Source organism: Bufo bufo, chromosome 6, assembly GCF_905171765.1.
Source record: "Bufo bufo chromosome 6, aBufBuf1.1, whole genome shotgun sequence".
NCBI lineage: Eukaryota > Metazoa > Chordata > Amphibia > Anura > Bufonidae > Bufo > Bufo bufo.
The window spans coordinates 178,629,206-178,652,270 of record NC_053394.1 but is presented as its reverse complement, the minus strand read 5'-3'; the positions used below and the strand labels follow the sequence as shown (position 1 = coordinate 178,652,270).

Here is a 23,065-nt window from a genome sequence, read left to right as displayed (position 1 = left end):
ACAGGGCCTGGACGGACCCGGGGTAATGATACATAAAAAATAAACCGAACGTACCCGTTCCAAGGAGAACAAAATCTAGTCGAGTCAGAAGGAGGAATAACTGAGGAGATGACAGCCTGGGTGATCCAGGAGACAGAGGTAGGTATGAGCCTGGGCGAACCAGGAGACAGAGGTAGGTATGAGCCTGGGCGATCCAGGAGACAGAGGAAGATATGAGCCTGGGCGATCCAGGAGACAGAGGTAGGTATGAGCCTGGGCGAACCAGGAGACAGAGGTAGGTATGAGCCTGGGCGAACCAGGAGACAGAGGTAGGTATGAGCCTGGGCGAACCAGGAGACAGAGGTAGGTATGAGCCTGGGCGAACCAGGAGACAGAGGTAGGTATGAGCCTGGGCGAACCAGGAGACAGAGGTAGGTATGAGCCTGGGCGAACCAGGAGACAGAGGTAGGTATGAGCCTGGGCGATCCAGGAGACAGAGGTAGGTATGAGCCTGGGCGATCCAGGAGACAGAGGTAGGTATGAGCCTGGGCGATCCAGGAGACAGAGGTAGGTATGAGCCTGGGCGAACCAGGAGACAGAGGTAGGTATGAGCCTGGGCGATCCAGGAGACAGAGGTAGGTATGAGCCTGAGCGATCCAGGAGACAGAGGTAGGTATGAGCCTGGGCGATGCAGTGGGAAACAGGAAAAAACATAGCATATGAATAAATGAACATACACATACGGAACGGCCCTGCTACCACTACATATCAGTACAGATTACGGCAGGCAAATGGTCAGCGTGCAGTGACTGTGCATAGTGTCTAGGCTGAAGCTGTGTATTTCCAACCCAGGTGAGTCGTATTCATATAAAACACAGCCCAGCATGCGCTCCAACGTGAGGATTTTGCACTGTATGACCAGCTCCTAGCAACCACAACAAGGAATAGAGGAGCTGGTTTGACTGCAAGCCACTATCAAGAGCGATGTCAGTGTGTGTGAACCTGATCTGCAAAATGCCGCTGTAGGAAGCATAGAGGAAACAGGAGGAGCGAGCACCGGTAAGTTTGGGCAGCAATGACAGTACTAACCAGGACACCACCTGTAATTCAAAACACACAAGTCCGGCAGTGCTTCTCAACATGCGTTCCACGCTGGAACGCACGCCGACCTCGCGACCGTAAGCAGGGAAACACATGAGCGCTGATCGGAGGAGCCCTGTGGAGGGGATGGACTGAGGGAAGGAGCTTACCAGTCCTGGAGACGCGTACAGGCGGTGCACAAGCGGCGGACGACTCGGACTGCGGTAGTGAAAGATAGAAAAAATAACTTTTTTTTTTTTTTTAAAAGGAGACCAGTCTGAGTGAATATGAACCAGGATTAAAGAAGACCAAAAAAAATAATAATAATAATTACTCCCTGAGGTGAACAGAAAAGTAGGCCTATTGAATGTAACAGACCAACGAGGAAAGGAATGTAAGCCTGAAAAGAACGCCGTTATGTTTGTCGGGAGAGAGGTACCAGAGCGGTGGGTGCAGACTGCCCCGGTGAGATTATTGAGGAAAACCATGACGTAGCAATGAACAGGAGAATGCAGCTTTGAATGGAAGCAGAGTACAACACATGATGTAACAACAAATGGGGCTTTGGATGTGATTGGTACCTAAAAACATGGTATGGGCGCAGCTCTGAGTATGGGAATGGAGTATAGGACAAGATGTAAAAGCAGACATGCAGACGCAGCTTTGGATGTGAACGGAATATTAACTTGATGTGACAGCAGACATGGAAAGAACCTGTAGTAGCATAGGAAGTGTGAACGCAGCTCTGGGTGCAAGTAGAGTAAACCTGATATATTGATAGACGGATGAATGCAACTCTGGTCGAGGGTGGAGTGCAAAAAATGATTTGACAGCGTAGTGTGAATGCACCTCTGGGTGTGGCTGAGAATGAAATTGGTAGAACAGAAGCTCTAAATGTGAGTGGAGCATAAACATGATGTAACAGTGAAAGTGAATGCAGCTATGAAACAAGCCTAGTATGAACATGTTGTGACAGCGGACGTGTAAATACAGCTCTCACAGTGAGCAGAGCAAACATGGTATATCAGTCAACGCATGAACGCAGCTCTGGTTGTAAGTGGAGCAAGGTGTGAACACCAGGGTGGTGCATCCCGAGAATAAAAATGGACTAACAGTAGCAGCTGTAAGCCGAGTACAGAACATGTAATAACAGGCGTGTAATACGGATCCGGCTGTCGGCTGGGTACGGAATGAGATGTAACAGCCAACAGGTGACCGCAGCTTGAATGTGAGACCAATCTGAGTGAATACGAACCAAGAGTAGGAAAGTGCTGGACAGTAAAGACGTGCAGATGAAGCATAAGACATGAAATAAAAGCCGAAAGTGTAAATGCCGCTCAGGATAACAGCAGAGCATAAAAGTGCAGCAGGGTTTTTAAGTACATGGAGCAGTGAAATACGTGAAGTCTAAGGATGGTGGTAGCGGGGGGAGGGGGAGACACGTGGCAAGGAACAGCTACAGCAAGAGGCCTAAACAATAAACGCTGCGTCCGATCTCCAAACATGACGTCACGTGCCGCCCGGGTAACTCTTCCTTTACGGCAAACCGGCTGAAGTAACTTTTCATATGAGATAAACAAGCGAAGTAAAACTTGTAAGATTTATAGGAACTAACTCCTATTACCAACAAAGTTGAAAAGAAATAGAAGTATTTAGCCCCAACGAGCAAACCTGAGGTAGCAGATTCTGAGGCGAAGCCTCCCGTTTGCTAGCAAAGTCGGATCCAACCAGCCAGGAGAGACGGCCCCGGCCCAACTTACTTACATAGTATGGCGCGTGCATACTACGGTAGCAGAGAGCAAAATAACAAGCTCTATTCTGGCTCCATGCTGCAAAGAAAGAATCCTACCACCAGAGAAGCTAGTTTGCTAATGACACCCAGCGGCAGCTGTGCACCTGATAACACACGCCTGTGAGTGAGGCTGTGGCTCGTATATTAAGAGCCTCCGCCCCTCCCACAAATGCAGGCTGACTAATCAGCCTTACCAACTTGTGTAAAACTTAAATAAATAAGAAAAGGTACACATATTAGGTATTGCCACATCCGTAACGATCTGCTCTATTAAAAAGTCACATGACCTAAAATAGGGCGTTCAGAAAATGGAGATACAAAAACCAAATTTTTGTTTTTAAAAATGCTTTATTCGGCTAGACTGTCTCAACTCTATATGATACACAGGGTATATAGAACTCCAATCTTCTTATGGAAGGTGGGATATAGATCTGACTCCAAGTGTCCGAAATGTGGGGAAGAAGGGGCCAGATTGCTCCATATGCTGTGGAATTGCAGTGCGCTACAAGGCTATTGGACAGATATAATCAATTTATTAAACAAAATTTATAGCACTAATTATAAACTGGATCCTAGGTTTTGCTTGCTTGGTATGTTAGATTCGGATAACTTGGCACCAAATGTTACAATCGGAATCAATAGAATCTTATATCAGGCACGCAAAACCCTAGCTGCTAAATGGATACAGCCCTATGAAAATAACATTTGACCAAACCCCTCGGATGAACAGTGTTAAAAATATAAAATAAAAACAGTGCCAAAACACCCATTTTTGGGCAAAATTTCCATTTGAATCCTTTTTTACGGTAATAAAGCAAGGGTTAACAGCCAAACAAAACTAAATATTTATTGCCCTGATTCTGTAGTTTGCAGAAACATCCCATATGTGGTCGTAAATGGCTATATAGCCACGCGGCAGGGCATAGAACGAAGGGAACTCCATATGGTTTCTGGAAGGCAGATTTTGATGGACTGGTTTATTTATACCATGTCCCATTAGAAGCCCCCCCTGATGTAGCATAGACTAGAAACTCCAAAAAAGTGATCCCATCTAAGAAACTACACCCCTCAAGATATTCAAAAGTTACTTTACAAACTTTGTTAACCCTTTAGGTGTTCCACAAAACTAAATAGCGAATGTAGAAACAATTTTAGAATTACATTTTTTTGTTACCTTGCCTCAAAAAAATGTAATAAAGAGCAACCAAAAATCATATTATTTACCCTAAAAATAGTCCCAAAACAACAACCACCGTATCCCGTAGTTTCCTAGATGGGGTCACTTTTATGGAGTTTCTACTCTAGGGGTGCATCAGGGGGCTTGAAAGGGTACATGGTGTAAATAAACCAGTCCAGCAAAATCTGCCTTCCAAAAACCATATGGCGTTCCCCTTCTTCTATGTCCTGCCGTTTAGCCAAATAGTAGTTTACGACCACATATGGGGTATTTCCGCAAACTACAGAATCAGGGCAACCCATTTTGAGTTTTGTTTGGCTGTTAACCCATTTTTTCCCAGTAATAAAGTAAGGGTTGAAATGGAAAATTTTCCAACAAATAGAAATTTCTAAATTGTTTCTCCATCTGCCATTAACTCTTGTGGAACATCTAAAGGGTTAACAAAGTTTGTAAACCCAGTTTTGAATACCTTGAGGGGTGTACTTTCTTAGATGGAGTCACTTTTTTGGAATTTCTATTCTAGGGGTGCAAGGGGGGGCTTGAAATGGGACATGGTATAAACAAAACCAGTCCTGCAAAATCTGCCTTGCAAAACCCATATGGCGTTCCCCTCTTTCTATGTCCTCCCGTTTGGCCAAACAGTAGTTTACGACCACATATGGGGTGTTTTTGCCAACTACAGAATCAGGGCAACCCATATTGAGTTTTGTTTGGCAGTTAACCCTTACTTTATTACTGGAAAAAATGGGTTAAAATGGAAAAGTTTCAAAAAAATAGAAATTTTTAAATTGTTTCTCCATCTGCCATTAACTCTTGTGGAACACCTAAAGGGTTAACAAAGTTTGTAAACTCAGTTTTGAATACCTTGAGGGATGTACTTTCTTAGATGGAGTCACTTTTTTGAAATTTCTATTCTAGGGGTGCAACGGGGGGCTTCAAATGGGACATGGTATAAACAAAACCAGTCCTGCAAAATCTGCCTTGCAAAACCCATATGGTGTTCCCCTCCTTCTATGTCCTCCCGTTTGGCCAAACAGTAGTTTACAACCACATATGGGGTGTTTCTGCAAACTACAGAATCAGGGCAACCCATATTGAGTTTTGTTTGGCAGTTAACCCTTATTTTTCTTCCTGGAAAAAATTGATGATATTGGAAAATTTTCCAAAGAAATCACAATTCTTACATTTTATGTCCATGTGCCATGAAGTCTTGTGGAAGACCTAAAGGGTTAACAAAGTTTGTAAAAACAGTTTTGAATACCTTGAGGGGTGTAGTTTCTAGAATGGGGTCATTTTTGGATGGTTTCTATTAGGTAAGCCTCACAAAGTGACTTCAAACCTGAACTGGTCCATAAAAAGTGGGATTTGGAAAATTTCAGAAAAATTTCAAAATTTGCTTCTAAACTTCAAAGCTATGTAACATCCCCAAAAAATAAAATATCATTCTCAAAATGCTACAAACATGAAGTAGACATATGGGGAATGTAAAGTCATCACAATTTTTGGGGGTATTACTATGTATTATAGAAGTAGAGAAACTGAAACTTTGAAATTTTGGTAAATTTGACCCAATTTTAGCAGTGTCATGAAGTACAATATGTGACGAAAAAACAATCTCAGAACGGCCTGGGTAAGTCAAAGCGTTTTAAAGTTATGAGCACTTAAATTGACACTGGTCAGATTTGCAAAAAATGGCCAAATCCTTAAAGGGCTTCTGTCACCCCACTAAACGGCCTGCGCCGTACCTGTCTTCAGTCGGCGCAGGCCGCTCCATCCTCAATGTGCCTGCGCCGATGACGTCACATCTACACCCGGCGCAGGCGCATTGAGGCGCATTGAGGAAGGAGCGGCTGCCTCTCAGTGCGCCTGCACCGACTGAAGACAGGTACGGCGCAGGCGCCAGATTTTGAATGCAAACAGGGCCAGCAGAGAAAGATCCCGTTCGCTGGCCCTGTCAATCAACATGTGGAGGGGGCGTCTTTAGGATAGGAGGATGCGGCTGCTACCAGCAAGTATCCGCCCTACTTGCTGGTAGCAAGGTAATTTGCATATTTTAAAAGTGTTTTTTTAACATAATCTGCTGAACCAAAATTATTAATTACAGTATGTATGCATAAATCGCAGTATAGGGATTATATGTAACAAAAAAAAAACAAAAAAAAAAAAACTGTTTAGTGGGGTGACAGAAGCCCTTTAAGGTGCAATAGGGCTGAGTCCTTAAGGGGTTAATTATGTCTAAAATTATGCTGCAATAGCAACTTATTCCCCATATATAACATAAATTTCACTAATTTACCTTTAAATTTTGCTGCTTCCCCCTCTTCTGTGCAAGTTTTCCCTGAGACAGGAAGTCCTCGACACAGGAGGAAACAGTTTTCACTCTCCCGTGTTGAGACATCTAATTAGACCTCATCACATGAAGGGGTTTGGCTCTGATAGACACAGTTGGAAAGCCTCTTCCCTTTTTGTCCTGCTCCTCACTGCCTGATCAGACTATCTGCCCCCTAATGTCCCTGCCTCCAGCAGTTCTTTAATCCCCCACCACACATGGCGCCTGCCAGTGATGGTCTTTACCACCACGCAAATAACACCGATAGCGGTGAACGGAGAGTGGCCACACATGCAAGGCTGCTCTCTGTACACTTCGGGGACCCTGTTCTTAAGAGCATGAGGACGTTGGCCCGGTCTGTGGTCTCATGCTGTGTGACATTTGTTCACAGCGCAGCAGGACCTGGATCTCAGGTGCAGCAGCGGCGGTGTCCAGAGCAGGAGAGGTGAGCTTTCTTTTCTCTGATCTGAGATCTGATTAACACGGGGGACTTATTAACATGGGGGTCTAATTGGGGTTTTAGAAACACTGGGGGTCTGATCTGAGGTCTAAATAGGGGTCTTACAAACATTGGGGGTCTGATCTCAGGTCTGATTGGAGGTCTTATTAATATTGGGGGTCTGTTCTGATGTCTGATTAAGGCTACTTTCACACTTGCGTTCGGGGTTCCGCTTGTGAGTTCCGTTTGAAGGCTCTCACAAGCGGCCCCAAACGGATCCATACAGCCCCAATGCATTCTGAATGGATAAGGCCTCTTTCACACTTGCGTTGTCCGGATCCGGCGTGTACTCCACTTGCCGGAATTACACGCCGGATCCGGAAAAACGCAAGTGTACTGAAAGCATTTGAAGACGGAACCGTCTTCCAAATGCGTTCAGTGTTACTATGGCACCCAGGACGCTATTAAAGTCCTGGTTGCCATAGTAGGAGCGGGGGAGCGGTATACTTACAGTCCGTGCGGCTCCCGGGGCGCTCCAGAATGACGTCAGAGCGCCCCATGCACATGGATGACGTGATCCATGCGATCACGTCATCCATGCGCTTGGGGCGCCCTGACGTCACTCTGGAGCGCCCGGGGAGCCGCACGGACGGTAAGTATACTGCTCCCCCGCTCCCCACTACATTTTACCATGGCTGCCAGGACTTTAGCGTCTTGGCAGCCATGGTAACCACTCTGAAAAAGCTAAATGTCGGCTCCGGCAATGCGCCGAAACGACGTTTAGCTTAAGGCCGGATCCGGATCAATGCCTTTCAATGGGCATTAATTCCGGATCCGGCCTTGCGGCAAGTGTTCCGGATTTTTGGCCGGAGCAAAAAGCGCAGCATGCTGCGGTATTTTCTCCGGCCAAAAAACGTTCCGTTCCGGAACTGAAGACATCCTGATGCATCCTGAACGGATTTCTCTCCATTCAGAATGCATTAGGATAATCCTGATCAGGATTCTTCCGGCATAGAGCCCCGACGACGGAACTCTATGCCGGAAGACAAGAACGCAAGTGTGAAAGAGCCCTAAGGATCCGTTCAGAATGCATCAGTTTGGCTCCGTTCCGCCTCCATTCCGCTCAGGAGGCGAACACCCGAACGCAGCTTGCAGTGTTTTGGTGTCCGCCTGGCCGTGCGGAGCCAAATGGATCCGTCCTTACTTACAATGCAAGTCAATGGGGACGGATCCGTTTGACGTTGACACAATATGGTGCAATTGCAAACGGATCCGTCCCCCATTGACTTTCAATGTAAAGTCAGGAGTCCCTATTAATATACCATCGGATCGGAGTTTTCTCCAATACGATGGTATATTTTAACTTGAAGCGTCCCCATCACCATGGGAACGCCTCTATGTTAGAATATACCATCGGATTTGAGTTAGATCGTGAAACTCAGATCCGACAGTATATTCTAACACAGAGGCGTTCTCATAGTGATGGGGACGCTTCAAGTTATAATATACTAAGAACTGTGGACATAGCGGCCCCCTGCTGCCTGGCAGCACCCGATCTCTTACAGGGGGCTGTGATCCGCACAATTAACCCCTCAGGTGCGGCCCCCCTCCCTCCCCAGTATTATATTCATTGGTGGCCAGTGCGGCCCCCCTCCCTCCCCAGTATTATATTCATTGGTGGCCAGTGCGGCCCCCTCCCTCCCCAGTATATTCATTGGTGGCCAGTGCGGCCTCCCCTCTCCCCCCCCTAATTAAAATCACCCCCCCATCATTGGTGGCAGCGGAGAGTTCAGATCGGAGTCCCAGTTTAATCGCTGGGGCTCCGATTGGTTACCATGGCAGCCAAGACGCTACTGCAGTCCTGGCTGCCATGGTTACTTAGCAATTTTAGAAGCATTATACTTACCTGCGCTGTCTGTGACCGGCCGGGCGCTCCTCCTACTGGTAAGTGAAAGGTCTGTGCTATAAGCAATGCGCCGCACAGACCTTTCACTTACCAGTAGGAGGAGCGCCCGGCCGGACACAGACAGCGCAGGTAAGTATAATGCTTCTAAAATTGCTAAGTAACCATGGCAGCCAGGACTGCAGTAGCGTCTTGGCTGCCATGGTAACCGATCGGAGCCCCAGCGATTAAACTAGGACTCCGATCGGAACTCTCCGCTTCCACCAATGATGGGGGGGTGATTTTAATTAGGGGGGGGGGAGAGGGGAGGCCGCACTGGCCACCAATGAATATAATACTGGGGATGGAGGGGGGCCGCACTGGCCACCAATATAATACTGGGGAGGGAGAGAGGGGGGCCGCACTGGCCACCAATGAATATAATACTAGGGAGGGAGGGAGGAGGGCCGCACTGGCCACCAATGAATATAATACTGAAGAGGGAGGGGGGGCCGCACTGGCCACCAATTAATTTAAAACTGGGGAGGGAGGGGGGTCTGGCACCTGCTGCCTGGCAGCACCTGATCTCTTACAGGGGGCTATGATACGCACAATTAACCCCTCAGGTGCCCCATCACCATGGGAACGCCTCTGTGTTAGAATATACTGTCGGATCTGAGTTTTCACTATGTGAAAACTCCGATCTGAAAAAACAGTTATGCAGACGGATGCGTTCTGAACGGATACCATTGTTTGCATTATAGGAGCGGATCCGTCTGTGCAGATACCAGACGGATCCGCTCCGAACGCAAGTGTGAAAGTAGCCTAACATTGGGAGTCTCAATGGGGCTCTGAGCTGAGGTCTGATGAAAAATATGTTTTTGCTATTTTCTTTCTCCAAAACCTAGGTGCGTCTTATGGCCAGGGTGCAAAATATGGCAATTACAAGTTATTTGAATGGAGCGAGTACTTGTTGTTAAACTGCACCGCCAAAACTTCAAACCCCCGCAGATCCAATATTGATGACCTATCCTGACGAAAGGTCATCTAGATATGACCTGCACAACCCCTTTAAGTTAAGAAAAATGTTTCAATCAGCATTGTGATACCTCTGATGGTTATTGTAATTTTGCTCTAAGATCTAGCAGATTCCATCTAAAAGTGAGACAAATCCATACTATGAATTCTTATATTTTCAAGGGTTAAGAAGCTGCAGATTCACCAAGGATGTTCTTTTTAAGTTTTTTCTTTGACTGGAGTTACACCTTAAAGCAAAAATGCAACAATTTCAGATGAGGCCATAAATTAAAATTAAAATAGGAATTACCTAAGCATCGGTTAATGACACTGTCAGATCATTCTTTTTTTGTTAAGTTCTCGATTTTGTAAAATAATAAAATCAGCCAATATCACCTTACCAGTCCCTATTGTTACAATGCTACAAGGTTCCCCCAATGGTCACTGTTGAGGAAGGGTGGCAGGTATGCATAAATATATATGCGTGCCTACTGGGCATGCATATATATATATGTATATATTAGCGGTGCATAATCCACTCAGAGGGCGATGTGCGCAGATGTGCCCAGCACCTGCGCCCATCTGCCTGATATTCCCCAGGGGCTCATTCATGCCCCTGTGGGAATTCATATATGTATGTGCCCCCTTTAATAGATATATGTCTATAATGCCCCTGTATCCTATAATGCCCCCTGTATCCTATAATGCCCCCTGTATCCTATAATGATCATATATATCCCCCTACCATATAAATCCCCCCCCCCCCCACATGGACACAGATGCATCAATGTAAATGTGCCCCAAGCATTTACATTGATGTAATCTGGGTGAAGGCGCCAGAATGACCGGACAAGGTCCGGTCATTCTGGTGAACTCAAAAGGATTTTGTTCTAATTATCTGCGGCCCTGCTGGAGATAATTAAGCATAATAGAGAGAGAGGAGATACCTCCGCTCACTCTATTATGTGCATTCTGGCATCGCAATTACCATTGCGATGTCCGGAATGCTGAGAGCTACAGGCGGGAGATCAAAGGATCTCCCGCCTGTCAGCAAGTGCACGCGGCCCTGCGGCGCGCGTGCAGGCGCGGTGACGTCATCTCACCGCGCCAGCCCACGTGTCCTTCACGGTGGTGCGCGCTCGCACACCGCTGTGTGGGTGGTACGGCAGTGCGGGCGGCCGGACATATAAGTCCGGCAGGCCCTGCACTAAGGAGGAGAGAGCTGGCCGCCCACCCAGACCGAAGGAGACCCCCTGGACGAACGAGCAACCCCTAGATGAACGAGCATTAAACCCTAAGTATCTGGATCCCCTGCTATATCTCTCTCTTGAGATATACCCCCCTGCTATCCCCTGGTAACCCTATATACCCTCCCGCTATCCCCTGGTACCCTCCTGCTATCCCCTGGTAACCCTATATACCCTCCTGCTATCCCCTGGTAACCCTATATACCCTCCTGCTATCCCCTGGTAACCCTCACTATATACCCTCCTGCTATCCCCTGGTAACCCTCACTATATATCCCCTGGTAACCCTATCCCCTGCTCCCCTGATATACACACCCCTGGTAACCCTACCCTATATACCCCTGGTAACCCTACCCTATATACCCCTGGTAACCCTACCCTACATACCTCTGGTCCCTACCTATTACCCCTGATAATCCTACACCCCTGGTAACCCTTTACGCCCCTTGTTGCCCTGATCCCTGATTTACTCTCATCACCTCCCGCGGTATATTTATGCTTTGTGGTTGGCTTACACCCTTGTAAGACCACTGTCAACCTTCGTCTCCCCCATAGGGATAGTATATAGTACTAGGTGGGTGGGCTGTTAATATTGAATGTGTGTATCGTATAGTTAGTTTATGGGTGGAATTGGGAACGTGTAGTGTAGTTGAGTACTGTATATTTAGTGCTGCATTGTTAGTGTATTGCATTGTTAATAAATACCGTTATATTTGTATCTGTGTAACGTGTAGTTATTGGCGATAGTTAGTTAGTAAGGCGCATGCAGTTAGCATAAGTGACTAGTGTAAAGCATAGCGAAGGTATTGTTGTTGTTATTTAAAGGCATAAATAGGCGGAGTTATCAATAGACGGCTCCTCCTATTTATGAATATTAATTATCGATATTTGCATAAATATTGGTGATTAATATTCCCCCTTTACAGTCACCAACCTCAGCCAGCAATGAGCTAAACAGCCATTTCTGCATGCTGAGATAACCAGAGGCCACCAAGTGCCATACGGCAAAAGAACAGAAGCAATGGAGGATCGGTAAGGTATTATTTTTTACCATAGGAAGCCATTTATAAAGAATGTAAACGGCTGGAAACGCCTTTAATAAAAACACATTTGATTTAATGTTGTGAAAACTACAGGCAGTGGTGTTTTCAATGTAAATTTACACAACTGACAGAGTTACTGTAGAATGACTTTTTCTGTTTTTAATGGCTCATGCACATGACTGTGATTGGCCTGGGAAGTGCGGTCTGTGTGTCTGCCAGATCTCCCAGGCCGACTGCGGCTCCCCTGCACTGAACTGACTGTATCTTAGTGTTTTATGATGCAATCAGTTCAGTTCAGGGGAGCCATAGTAGGCCCGGGAGATCCGGCAGACACACAGACTGCGTTTCCCAGGCCAATCACCGTCGTGTGCATGAGCCCAAACTGAGTATTATTGTCGATCAACATTAAAGTGCCATGCAAAGCTCAGTCTTTATCTCTGCAGATGAACCTGTTGCACAGTTTTTTCTATAACTCAACATTGCCTTGCAGAAGGTAACATTCAATGAGGTAAAACACCTTCAATTAGTTTAGGACAACAAAATGAAGTTTGTACTTCATATCAAATCCAAGTGGCAACAGACAGTATGACCATGGGCAATGTATTACTTTTAAGCTTGTTGTGTGCTGACTTACTGATCATTCACCTCTGTCATAAAAATTTCTTCTTTAAAAACACTTGTAGTATGATGTATATGAGCTTGTTGATGACGCACAAGTTGTGGTTTATTGGTAAACCTCATCCTGCAGGCAGCACAACAGAATGGCTTTTCTCCTGTGTGGAGTCTCTGATGAGCCTGGAGATTTCTTTTACAGGTAAAAAACTTTCCACACTGGTCACAAGAGAATGGCTTTTCCCCTGTGTGGCTTCTTAAGTGTGTATTAAGGTTCCTCCTGCTGGTGAAACTTTTCCCACATTGAGCGCAAGGAAACGGCCTTTCCCCTGTGTGACTCATTCGGTGCCGATATAAACTTTTGTTGCTATTAAAGCATTTCCCACATTCAGTGCACAGAAATGGCTTTTCTCCTGTATGAATCCTCTGGTGGCTCACCAGTTCTGGTTTGCTGGTAAAACACTTATGACATTCTGAACAAGAATATGGCTTCTCTCCAGTGTGGATTCTTTGGTGGATGATGAAATAAGAGTGTCGAATAAAACATTTGCCACATTCTTTGCACGAGTATGGTTTCTCTCCTGTGTGGATCTTCTCATGCATGGAAAGATGTGTCCTTCTCTTGAAACTCTTCCCACATTCAGCACATGCAAACTTCTTGTCTCTTTGGTGAAACCTCAAATGTAAAAGAAATTCTGAATCATTGGCAAAAGATTTCTTGCATTCTGGGCAAATATAGGATTTTTCCTTTGTGTGAATTAACTGATGTTCTAAAAATCCTATCATACTTGTAAAACACATGTGACATTCAGAACACTCTTGGGGTTTAGTCACAGTTTGTGGTTTGCTTGCCGGAATACAAGCATATTCACACAAGGCATAGTCCTCTTTATTACCAGAAGGTGAATACTGTACATGGTCAATGGGTGAGTAGGCATCGCTATCTGAGAAAGTTTCAACATCACATGAGAGGGATTCCTCCTTAATATTAAGAGATGGTTCTTGTGGTATATGATGTGTGGGGGAAGAAATGTTAGCGTTCATGAGAATTACTTGTTCACCTGGAAACAATTTATCCTTAGTGTGGTGAGATGGATATTTCTCTAAATGATGTGTGGGGGTGAACATGTTAAAATTGGTAATGCAACTTTCTTCACAAGAAGCTGGATCTTCTATAACTTTTTCGAGACTCTTGATCATGGCTGCTTCATCCGTTCTGCATTGTACAGTCTGAACATTTCTATCATCATCAGTCAAAAATTCTGAGAAAGGAACAGTGTTGTAGGAACGTTCAGGGATTTCTTCAGTTTCAGTGATATCTGTTAGGAGAGAAAAACACGGTGCTTAATGAATATCAGTACTGACCAAAGTGTGGAAAAGGCTTCAGAGAGGCATTTTAGTAGAGGAGATTGGGGGGAGGAGACAAATTGTAATATGTGGCAGATGTTAAATAGTGCCACAGTAGACCACACTATGAAAACAAAACCATACTTACCTCTCTAAATCTCTGGTTGGCCACAGACAGAGAGATGTCGTACCGACAATGACTGTCAGTAAAACATCTGCCCGTCCTCAATGGTAAACAAAATACTTCCTTCTTCTATGACAAAAGGAAAAGACGAAGATGATTATTGCATGGAAATAATCCAGCATGTCAGAAAGATGACTTGAACATCATTTTCACCTTACAATGACCAGTTCTTGCCCGAATGCTCAACAAGTGGGAATATCATTCTGCATGTGAGACATTTACACAAAAAACACTTTCATCTACATATACCATAAAAGTATGATTGGTAGGGACTGACTGCTGCGACACCTATGGATGCCAAAACAGAATACACTTTAAATAGCAGCGACTGTGGGTATGCAGCCACTTATCTAGCAGGAACAATCCCTATTTTCAGGATTAGGGTTCATGCACACAAACGTGTGCCAGCCATGCCTGCATTGAATGGGTCCACAATCCGGAAGATATAGAGCGGAAGGCCAATGAAGCAATATGGAGCTTCAATTTGAATGGGTCTGCATCCACCAGCGCAGGCCACATGAACGTTGTCGGTGCATTGGGGAGCACAATTTGCAGTCCCCAATGCACTGCACATGCTTGTGTGCATGAGCCCTTACCAGGGTCTTGAACAGATGTTGATATCACAAGTGTTAGGTTGGAAAACCCCTTTAGCTTTTGGCTTAGGTCAAGTACAGATGTGTCTGGGTGAGGGAAGTGGTGGAGTAAACTACTTTATAACATTATGCACAGGAATCACATGCTGCAGAAAAATATACATGGACAATAGGGCTGCAGTAAACGATTATTTAAGTAATTGAGTATTCTATTGATTATTTTTTACAATTAATCGAATAATCTAATAAGAAAAAACTTCTTAAAATAACGTATTGCTTTATAAAAATGTCCCCCTTTCCCAGTGCCTCCTATGCCATCCACGTCCCCCAGTGCCATCAGATCAGCAGCCCCTCCATGCCATGTCCCCCAGTGCCCCCATGATGGCACTGCCATCAGCCCCTCCATCCAGATTGCCAGGATGTCCCCCTTCCCCAGTGCCTCCTATATGATCCACCATGTCCCCCAATGCCATCAGATCAGCAGCCCCTCCATGCCATGTCCCCCAGTACCCCCATGATGGCACAGCCATCAGCCCCTCCATCCAGATTGCCAGGATGTCCCCCTTCCCCAGTGCCTCCTATACGATCCACCATGTCCCCCAGTGCCATCAGATCAGCAGCCCCTCCATGCCATGTCCCCCAGTACCCCCATGATGGCACTGCCATCAGCCCCTCAATACAGATTGCCATCATGTCCCCCTTTCCCCAGTGCCTCCGTGCTAGCCACCATGTGCCCAACTCCCCCAGTGTTATCAGATCAGCAGCCCCTCGATGCCATGTCCCCCAGTGCCCCCATGATGGCACTGCTATCACCCCCTCCATGCCATCTAGACTGCCATGATGTCCCCCTTCCCCAGTCCCTCCTATGCCATCCACCATGTCCCCCACTACCACAGATCAGCCACTTCATGTGCCAAATCAAAGGTGCCCCATTAACTCCTCTTCCCCTGCCAATAATGTTATACATGCCAAATCACAGGTGCCCACCCCCGCCAATAACTTTATACATGCCAAATCACAGGTGCCCCCATTTCCCCCAGCCCATGCCAAATCACAGGTGCCCCCATTTCCCCATGCCAAATCACAGGTGCCCCCCCACCCTTCCAAGCTGCTGCCTCTGCTAACTTTATACTTACCTTTCAGTGCAGAGTGCGCGACACATGGAGTCCGCAGGAGACGGTTCTTCATCCCAGCATGCACTGGGGACCTGACGTTTCACACAGCGTCAGCCAGCGCGCTGACGATGTGTGAACATAAGGTCCTGCAGCGCGGTGCTGACGGGAGACCACGGAGCGGTGAGTGAGAAGCTTCATTTCACTCACGCTCCGTGGTTATGTGATTTAAACGAATCTATTTGTCTGTCCATTAATTCCCAATCATTGCACACACACAATAAAGACCATGCTGAAGGCTGGGAGTACTTCCAATATGGTATTCCCATTGTTAGACTATTTATGTCCATTAGGGCTGAAGCGATTCATCGATGTAATCGAGGCAAAAAATCCTCGATGCAGTTTTTCTGCATCAAGGATTTTTTGCCTCGATTACATCGATGAATCGTTTCAGCCCTAATGGACATAAATACTTCCCTGGGAATACCATATTGGAAGTACTCCCAGCCTTCAGCATGGTCTTTATTGTGTGTGTGCAATGATTGGGAATTAATGGACAGACAAATATAGAGTCCAGGAATAGAACCGATTTGGCAGGGGAGCTACTTACAGATCCTTAGATGTGTATAGTGTTCCTTCCTGCCTTATCCAGGCCTCCAGGGGTAGAACAGAGCAGATATCAGTCAATAAATCATTTCATGGGAAAAAGTATCAACCTAATGATGCTGTTGTAAAAGTGCCTCTTAGATTGACTTAGGTAAACCTTAAATGATAGGAAAGGGAGGGCTTACCTATACTATGCAACTTACTTATCATGTGCATCCTCCTGATCTCCCTGATGCTCGTTGTATTGCTCCACTCCAAAAGCACATCACATGATGTTACAGAAGACAAGCCTAGATAATGCCCCGGATCGCTCCCAATGTAGTACTCAGTGGTATAGCCACACCATTATACTGTATGTGATGAATCTGGGGGATTTCATGCAGGTTTATTAGTGGCCCAAATCCATGGAAGACGTGTTTTTTCAGCACCAAACAATAACCTATGAACATAGCCTGACACCTTAGAAACAGGTGGATTCACTTCCATGCATGGAGATCACCAAAATATGTATGGATGATTGATTGTAGGCAATTTACAAGTGATAATAATATTCAGTATCATCATCATCATCATCATTATTATTATTATTATAAAGCTATGGAAACCTTTGTACTGATTATTTTTATTATTCACCTGCTTTCTGAAAGAAAAATTAAGAAAATTTCCAAATTGTTCAATAAAAATATTCTATGATTTGCTTCAGCAGAGTGTAAGTTCTTCACCTAGCTTTTGGTGGTTCTCCTCCCTTCTCTCAATGTTAAAGACAGCAGCAGGATTTCTTGTGACTGTCCTGTTGTGGCAATTTGAGGGTTGTAATACAACCGCATTCATTTTCATTAGTTGCAAAGTGGGGAACGTTACAGTGTGATCTCTGGCTATGTGACGTGTTGTGGCAAAGTCACCGTGTTGCCACATCCTAAATGAAAATAAATAAAATAGTTATTACATTTACAGTGGCCTGAAACTATATGTAGAGAGCCACGTTTGTGTTACTTATAAGGTCAAGTAGATATTCCTTTACAGATGCAAAAAAAGGATTTCTGTGGTTAAAGGAGTCTTCCAGTCTGTAGATATTGATTAGCTATTCTTTGGATAACCATCAGATACCCCCACCAGCCAGTTGTATTGTGCAGCCACCAGTGCCACGCGACACTAAAAAGTGGACAGATCTGGAAGCAGAAGGTAGACAGAAGCTCAGCTCTCATTCACTTCATCTTTGTCAGCGCTAAACGTCCTGTTAAGCTGCTCCCATCATGCCCAATGCATCTTCCCATAAAACCGAGAAGCATTACTTTAAAATCTCTCTGAGCTGTTCAGTCTCACATTTTACACTGCATAATGTACACGTACTACAGTTTTTAAAAACAAAATTCACGCTTTTTGTTAACTATATTTATCTAATTGTTTGGGGGTCTAACAATTTTCTGTGTTGTCTTGGCTATTCGCTTAGAGTGATTGTTGGCAGGTGAACCTTTGGCCGATTCTGAGGTCCAGAGCACACTGGATCAGGTTTTCATTAAGAATATCTCTATACTTTTCTCCATTCAGCTTTACCTCAACTCTGACCAGTCTCCCTGCCCCAGCCACTGAAAATAGCCCCACAGCATGATGTTGCCACCACCATGATTCACTGTACAGATGATATCGGGCAGGTGAAGAGCGTTGCCTACTTTCCTCCAGACATGCCACTAAGAATTAAGGCCAGAAAGTTCAATTTTGGTTTCATGGGACCAGAGAATCTTGTTTCTCACAGTCTCAGGTTTCATGAGACCAGAGAATCTTTTAGGTGCTTTTTGCAAACTCAAGCCCGGCATGTGTCTTTTACTGAGGACAGTCTTCTTTCTAGCCATTCTGCCATAAAGACCAGATTATTGGAGAGCTGCAGTGATGATTGACCTTTTGGAAGTTTCTTCCATCTCCACACAGGATCTTTGGAGCTCAGCCAGAATGCCCATTGGGTTCATGGTCACCTGTCTTACTAAGGCCTTTCTCTCCAAATTACTTAGTTAGGCGGGGTGGCCAGCTCTAGGAAGAGTCCTGGTTTTTGCTAACTTCTTCCATTTAAGAATTATGGAGCCCACTGTGCTCTTGAGGACTTTCAGTGGAGCAAAAACTTTTTGTACCCTTCTCCAGATCTGTGCCTCCATACAATCCTGTCTTTTGCTCTACAGGCAGTTCTTTTCTCTGTGTGGCTTGGTTTCAGTTCTGATATCAATTGTCAGCTGTGAGGCCTAATATAGACAGGGAATTTACGACTGTATACTGTAATCAAGGTGTAGAAACATCTCAAAGATGACCAAGAGAAACTTCAAATGGGTTTTTCCTTTTTTAATAAAGTTGCGAACATTCTCATAATGGGGTACTCAGTGCAGTTTGATGGGGGAGAAACTATTTTAGCGCAAGGCCGTAAAATAACAAAATGTGAAAAAAAGTATAAAGTTCTGAAGATTTTCCGAATGCACTGTATACAATCCAGTATAAGACTTTTCTCTAACTGTATAGTCAAACTTAGCTTTTCAGACAGGCTACATGTGCAACCAATACTAGGACTACTACTAGAGATGGATAAATGAGCATGCGTGCTATCTTGTGGAATAGTGTACACGAAGAATGATGAGGTGTCCACTTACCAAGTAATGTAATTGTCTGGTGATTCTCCATGATATCCTTGTATAGATCCTTGTGTCCTTCTAAATACTCCCACTCATCCATGGAGAAATACACAGCAACACTGTGCCACCTTACAGACACCTGACACACAATAATATATTTATCATCCAGATACCTTCAGAGCATTACTGTATAATGTCCCAGCGTTCCCAGCATTGCTCACCTCTCCAGTTAGAAGCTCAGTGATCATGTTGGCCAGTTTCAAGATCTTTAGCTCATTAACAGGACTCCAAGGGCTTCTTAGTCTACGTGCTGCACAGGAATGTCCACTATCTGCAAATTCCTCCCAAGACTTCCTCTGGGGTCCATAATCCTGTGTAATGATTAAACCACACACAAATATACCATGAATATACACACACATGAAAAAGTCATTTTCACTGGCACACTGTAATGGCTTCATATTATGTCAAAAAATCCCTACAAGCCCAACAAAATATAATGAAAAGGTTTAACCAGTTCAAGAAGGAGTCATTTACCCGACCACATACATTACATGTACTTGGATGTCCTGTAGGGGTTAAGGGGACGTTAATCTCTCTCCTGCTTGCATTAGATGCAGCTCAATTACTTGTGCCGCATCTGTGCAGGTCCATGCAACAAAGAGTAGATGTACACCAGGAAGGGAGCTGGTGTAGATTTCTGCTATAATCTACGCCAGCTCCCTGGCCTAGATTATAATGCATTTGATGGACTGCCTACAGGTGTCCGCCTGGCCGTGCGGAGGCAAACGGATCCGTCCAGACTTACAATGTAAGTCAATGGGGACGGATCCGTTTGAAGTTGACACAATATGGCTCAATTTTCAAACGGATCCGTCCCCCATTGACTTTCAATGTAAAGTCTGGACGGATCCGTCTGAACAACTTTCAGACTTGGAATTTTTTCTAAACTATAATGCAGACGGATCCGTTCTGAACGGATCCAAACGTCTGCATTATAGGAGCGGATCAGTCTGTGCAGACATCAGACGGACCCGCTCCGAACGCTAGTCTGAAAGTAGCCTAACCTGGGAACTACATCATTCTTTGTGCAGTTCCTTTACTAGATGTACAGGACCTGTAATTACATCATCACAGGTCCTTTAGCTTTCTCCACTGATAATAGGGATACTATACTGGAGCTGGACAGTAATGAGTGTAATTAGGGGGCGGGGCCTTTGGTTCACTGCGGCCCCCATAGCAGCTGCGTGGTCTGCCTCACCTCCCCAATTATACCTTAGAGGTAAATGGGAGATCATGTGACATAATTCCCAGAATCCCTTACTTCTCCATTCATATCCTAGATAGAGATAAGAGGGAGGACACGTTACATAACTCACCTCTCCAGTCATATCCTAGAGTAGTGATGGTTAACCTTTTAGAGACCGAGTGCCCAAACTGCAACCCAAAACCCCTTTTTATTTACTGCAAAGTGCCAACACGGCAATTTAACCTGAATACTACAGTCCAATATAGTTTATCTTCCATGTACTTTATCATTTAGCTATACTAGCCTGCCTACATTCAGTGCGCTGCCTGCGCTGTTCATAGTGCGCCCTGAGCTGATGAATGGCAGGAAAAGTCTAAGGCATATTGGTACACCATAGACTTTTTCCAGGGTGCGGGTGCCCACAGAGAGGGCTCTGAGTGGCGCCTCTGGCACCCGTGCCATAGGTTTGCCACCACTGCCATAGAGGTAAGAGGGAGGACATTTGACATACCTCCCAGAATCCCTCACCTCTCCAGTCAGCAGGTAGATGATCTTCAAGGATAAGTTTAGAATTCTGCCCATCATGGGCCTCGGGACCTCCTTGTCCATCCTTGGCGAGTTAGGAGGAGAATCCATAGATGGTGTCACACTTCTAAGACTGGACCTGAGAACCCATAATAAGGATGAGAAGACTTCTGATACCTGAAGTTACAGAACTTCTTTACTGCCCAGCCATTTCTTTAGTCTCCTGGAGTCACATCTATACCTAGAACATAACCATATATGAAATGTATTTAAATGGGAGGAGTGAAGGGGTTAATAAAATATTACTGAAGGACATCCTCCAGAACTACTTCGCACCTAATTACAAATAACCAGTCACGTGACCCTACTTCACATAATGACGACAGTGGGCTCAGTGACAACAGCAGTAACGTGTATTTTCATTCCAAGTCTCCAGCTGCCTAACCCGGGAACCACAGCTTCCACGGAACAAGCACTTCCGGTTTATGCATTCCACACAACCTCACAGACTGCGGTGTGTTCCTTGCTACTTTTAGTACCGCTTTGGACGCCAGGACTACAAATCCCAAAATGCATTGCTTATAGCTCACCCTAGTGAGATCTTTACAGAGCTCTTAGACAGCATTGCCCTCTTGTGGTCATTTCCGGTATTGATTGATTTTATTTATTGAGATAGTTAGTCGTGCCCTTTTTAGCTGCTTCTCTTATAAGATTACTTCTGGATTATAAATGCATTTCTGTGGTCCTTTCTAGAACTGACTATTTCTCTTGGTTATAGTTGTGTCTTTGTGGCTGCTCTCTACTCTGGTCGTTTCTGCTCTTAATAATTTCTGTTAGGATTATTGCAGCAACAGTATCCTTTTGTGGTTGCTTTGGACACTGCTACTTTCTACTGAACTGATCAATCAGTAAATACATTCATGCAATCATTGCAGCCAAAACCAAGAGTGGATTAAAAAAAAGAGTAGAGGTAGTATCTGTCCTTATAGGTAGGGATGAGCGAACTTGTGTTTCAAGTTCGGCATACAATGTTCAGGTTATCTAAGAATTCCGTTATGGATTCCGCTTCCATGGATCATAAGTTATGGTCCATGGTAGCGGAATCCATAACAGAATTCTTAGATAACCCAAACCTTGTACACCGAACTTGAAACACAAGTTTGCTCAACACTACTTATAGGGGTTGTGCCAAGTATCCATAGGATAGGGGAAATCTAAGTGATCACTGGCGGTCTGACCGGTGTCCCCATCCTGATGGAGCAGCAGGTTGAGCCGTCCATTCATTCTCTTAGGGACTGCCTGCAAATACCTAAGCGTTGTACTCTGCTATTTCCAGCAGTCCCATATGACAGGGACATGGGACGCCCCCCCTTCTCGGGATCTTGTGGGTGTTCCACTGGCCAGACCTCCAACAATCGGTTAGTTATATCCTATCCTGTGGATAGGGGATACCTAATACTTTTTAAATAAGGCTGCGTTCACATCTCTGTTTATAAGGCAGTAAATTGGCGCAGGCAGTCGCACAGCAGTGATATTACAGCATCAAAAATCTTATACACTTTTTACTCCCTTTTCAGTCCTAAAGTGCAGGTACCCATCATAGATCTCTGTGCTGAAGATCTGGCCACCTGCTTCCAAGATAAAACTGAAAACACCCCGCATAAAATTAGCTCCTATTCTCCAACCATCATGATTCACCTCCTCTGGTTCTCTTTCTACATTTTACCGAGTCACAGAGGAAGAAGTCTTCAGGCTCTACCCTTCTTCTCGACCTACTACCTGCACTACTGACCCTATTCCCTCACACCTGCTCTAGTCTTTCTCCCCACACTACTCACCTAAACTTTTCAGCCTGTATCTCTCTCTCTTCTGGCATCATTCTGTCCTCTTTCATTCACCCCTTTACTGAAGAAACATCCCTTGACCCATCCAGGGCAATTAACTACAGATCTATCTAAACTTCTTGAATGCCTGGTCTTCTCTCACCTCATCCGCTATCGCTCTGCTAACTCTTCTTTCCTTTACACCTTACAATCTGGTTTCCCCCCTCTATGCTGTACAGACGCTGCCCTTTCCAAAGTGACAAAGTAGAAGAAACGAGACGCTGAATTTTACGTCCAACGTGTGGACTTTGGGAGGCGCACTGACACAACCGGTCATAGACAGTATTTAGGTTTCAGCTATTTTCATTTTATTCATAGACAACACGTTTCGGGGTACTGGGGACCCCTTTATCAAGT

At 45.1% G+C, this 23,065-nt stretch overlaps 1 protein-coding gene and 1 long non-coding RNA gene across 9 annotated transcripts; one reads left to right on the top strand and one right to left on the bottom strand.

Moving 5' to 3' along the window:
- Window positions 1-6,185: 6,185 nt before the first annotated feature.
- LOC121004704 lies at window positions 6,186-9,984 on the top strand. Its single transcript, XR_005779815.1, has 2 exons — window positions 6,186-6,226; window positions 9,886-9,984. It is a non-coding gene; the product is annotated as an uncharacterized LOC121004704 (long non-coding RNA).
- Window positions 9,985-11,873: 1,889 nt separating this feature from the next.
- On the bottom strand, window positions 11,874-21,299 carry LOC121004697 (zinc finger protein 501-like). Of its 8 annotated transcripts, XR_005779814.1 has the most exons (6): window positions 21,162-21,299; window positions 20,829-21,066; window positions 19,273-19,422; window positions 19,070-19,190; window positions 14,093-14,197; window positions 13,873-13,916 (listed from the first exon to the last, which is right to left on the bottom strand). XR_005779814.1 is itself a non-coding variant. In XM_040436995.1 (5 exons), the coding sequence occupies exons 3-5, from the start codon at window positions 19,297-19,299 to the stop codon at window positions 12,616-12,618; spliced, it is 1,449 nt and encodes a 482-aa protein (XP_040292929.1). In that variant the 5' UTR covers window positions 19,300-19,422; window positions 20,812-21,066; window positions 21,162-21,299; the 3' UTR covers window positions 11,874-12,615. The 8 variants fall into 8 exon arrangements, 7 of the variants coding, with proteins under 7 accessions (XP_040292929.1, XP_040292928.1, XP_040292932.1 ...); XM_040436995.1 differs by lacking the exon at window positions 14,093-14,197 and having other exon boundaries at window positions 11,874-13,916; window positions 20,812-21,066; XM_040436994.1 differs by lacking the exon at window positions 14,093-14,197 and having other exon boundaries at window positions 11,874-13,916.
- Window positions 21,300-23,065: the final 1,766 nt, after the last annotated feature.

Coding starts and splice junctions, on each gene's coding strand:
- LOC121004697 (XM_040436994.1), bottom strand. CDS start 20,936: ATGGATTCTCCTCCTAACTCGCCAAGGATGGACAAGGAGGTCCCGAGG. Junction 19,423..20,828: donor TCTACCTGCTGACTGGAGAG/GTGAGGGATTCT, acceptor ATCATTACACAG/GATTATGGACCCCAGAGGAA. Junction 13,917..19,069: donor CCAGACAATTACATTACTTG/GTAAGTGGACAC, acceptor CTCTCCTAACAG/ATATCACTGAAACTGAAGAA.